The sequence below is a fragment of the Plasmodium fragile genome, assembly GCF_000956335.1.
Source record: "Plasmodium fragile strain nilgiri unplaced genomic scaffold supercont1.4, whole genome shotgun sequence".
NCBI classification, from domain to species: domain Eukaryota; phylum Apicomplexa; class Aconoidasida; order Haemosporida; family Plasmodiidae; genus Plasmodium; species Plasmodium fragile.
In genome coordinates, this window is record NW_012192584.1 from 106,386 (window position 1) to 108,765 (window position 2,380).

Consider the following 2,380-nt stretch of genomic DNA (forward strand, 5'->3'; position numbering starts at 1 on the left):
GTTTTATTTTTTTCCAAAAAAGAAGAACAAAAAAAACATTTTTCCTTTTTCACTTTAATATTTTTCGTTTTTCATTTTTCTGTGCATTTCTGCTTTTATGCAGGATTTTTTACAAACCTTATTTCCTCTTTTTAAAGCTTCCCGCTTGAGGCAAAACCGCTTTTTTTTTATTTTACTTGTTTTTTTTCTTCACTTCCTTGCGTGCTGACCCATCGTTTCACGCAGCTGATTCACACGGTTTTGTCACATCAGAGAAGGAACATTATCTTCTTGTGGAAAAAAAAAGCAAAATGGCATATGTTAAGGTTGTTAAGAATAAGGCGTACTTTAAGAGGTACCAAGTGAAGTATAGGAGGCGACGAGGTACGTTCAGTAGTTAACGCGTGGAGTTTTTTTTGTAGAAAAGCGCCTCCGCGTGGCTTTGTATTATGCATTTGTATGAGCGGTACAGAGTGTTATGTAGTGACCGTGAATAATATGGCCAATAATATGGCCACGCACGCCCATGCCTTAAATAAATGAATACGTTCTTAATAGCAAAAGTTATGAGGGATATTTTTATTCGAGGCTAAATTGAAAAAAAAAAAAAAAAAATGCCACTGATAAAACGAGTTACGCATTTTTCCCACAAGTTGCTGACTCACCTGACTTTGGCACATGACTTAAGGAGGGGCAAACTTTTTGCATTTATTTGGCGAGGCGGCCATTTGTCATTTTTACCGCCCCCATGGGGTGATTTGCCCTTCCACCCCAAAACATCCCATTGTACGTTTCTCCGCATCACATGTACGTGTCCGCCCCTTTTTTTTTTTTTTTTTTTTTTTTTCCCCCCCCCCCCTTTTTTTTTTTTTTTTTTTTTTTATCACCTCCCCCCCCATTTGTAGAGGGCAAGACTGATTACCGAGCGCGCAAGGCCCTGATCCTGCAGGATAAGAACAAGTACAACGCACAGAAGCTTCGCTTTGTGGTGCGCAAGACGAACTGCCAAATCATATGCCAGATAGCCAGTGCACACATTGAAGGTGATAAAATATTGGCAGAGGCTAAATCAAAGGAGCTAGTCCGATATGGAATTCCAGTAGGATTAAAAAATTACGCAGCTGCCTACGCCACAGGGTTATTATGTGCAAGAAGATTTTTGAAGTCGCTCAATCTCGACACGCAATTTCTTGGGGTGCAAAAACTGACAGACGATATGAATGAAAATAATGAGGATAAGGAGGATGATGAAGAGAGAAAACCGATTAAAGCATTCCTAGATGTTGGTATTACAAGAACGACAACAGGAAATCGAGTCTTTGCTGCATTGAAAGGTGCATGTGATGGAGGATTGAATATTCCTCATGGCACTAATAGGTTCCCTGGATCAAAAAATGAATTTAATCCTGAACAGTTAAGAAAAAACATCTTGGGTATTCACGTGGCTGAGTACATGAAGACGTTACAAGAAGAGGACATGGACAAATACAAAACGCATTTTAATGAATACATAAAAAATAAAATCGATGCAAATAATATTGAACAAATGTACCTGAGTGCTCATGAAAAAATAAGAAAAAATCCCGAAAAGGTTCAGAAGAAAAAGGATAAGGTGAAGAAATTTGTAGCTAAGCATGACAAACCCAAGAAGCTTAATGCCAAGCTCAGGAAGAAGCGCGTCAAGGAAAAGGTGAGTAGTACACTTTTTATGTAGTGTTGAAAACGGGAGGAGCGACTTCGTTTTGTTATACACGCGGTGCTTTGGAAGGCTATTTTTGTAGTAGCATGCAAAAAAAAAAAAAAAAGCCATACCAACCGAGACCAATAAAGATTTTTAATGATGATAAAAACAGACCTGATTCGAAACCAATTTGAGAATGTATTTCTACTTCTGAAAAAAATCTTTTTATTTTGCGCGTCATACAACGTGCGTCGTGAAATTTGTTTTATCCCCCCACCACGCGATGCACACACCACACCTCTTCCCTTTTTCCCCTTAACGCACCCATTTGCAGTTGGCCAAGTATGTAGAAAAGTTGCAGTGAGGTAGGAAGCCCTCATGATGACCAAGTGAAGTGTAGAAGCAGCCCCTAGGTGTAGCGTTGGTGGGTACAGGAAGAGTAGTAGTATAACCCCCCCCAACAAATTTTTATTAGCCCGTGCCAATAGCCACATATAATTTTATGTGTTTTATATATATAAACGCCTGAACGGGGGGAGGGGAAAACAAAAAAGGAGGCAAATGAAGAAGAATGATAACTCAATAATATTACATATGAAACGACAAGCACACGCACACGTGGAGAGTAAGCCACCCACAAAATAAATGCCTGTCGTGTGTGTGTGTTGTTATATTCTCCCGTGCATATATATATATGCATATTTTTTTTTTTTTTTTTTT

General features: G+C 38.9%; 1 protein-coding gene across 1 annotated transcript; it reads left to right on the plus strand.

Moving 5' to 3' along the window:
* Nucleotides 1–290: 290 nt before the first annotated feature.
* Nucleotides 291–2,024, plus strand: AK88_00476 (uncharacterized protein; the record flags this gene model as incomplete). Its single annotated transcript, XM_012478127.1, has 3 exons — nucleotides 291–363; nucleotides 885–1,669; nucleotides 1,995–2,024. 3 exons carry the CDS (start codon nucleotides 291–293, stop codon nucleotides 2,022–2,024), a joined length of 888 nt encoding a protein of 295 aa, XP_012333550.1.
* Nucleotides 2,025–2,380: the final 356 nt, after the last annotated feature.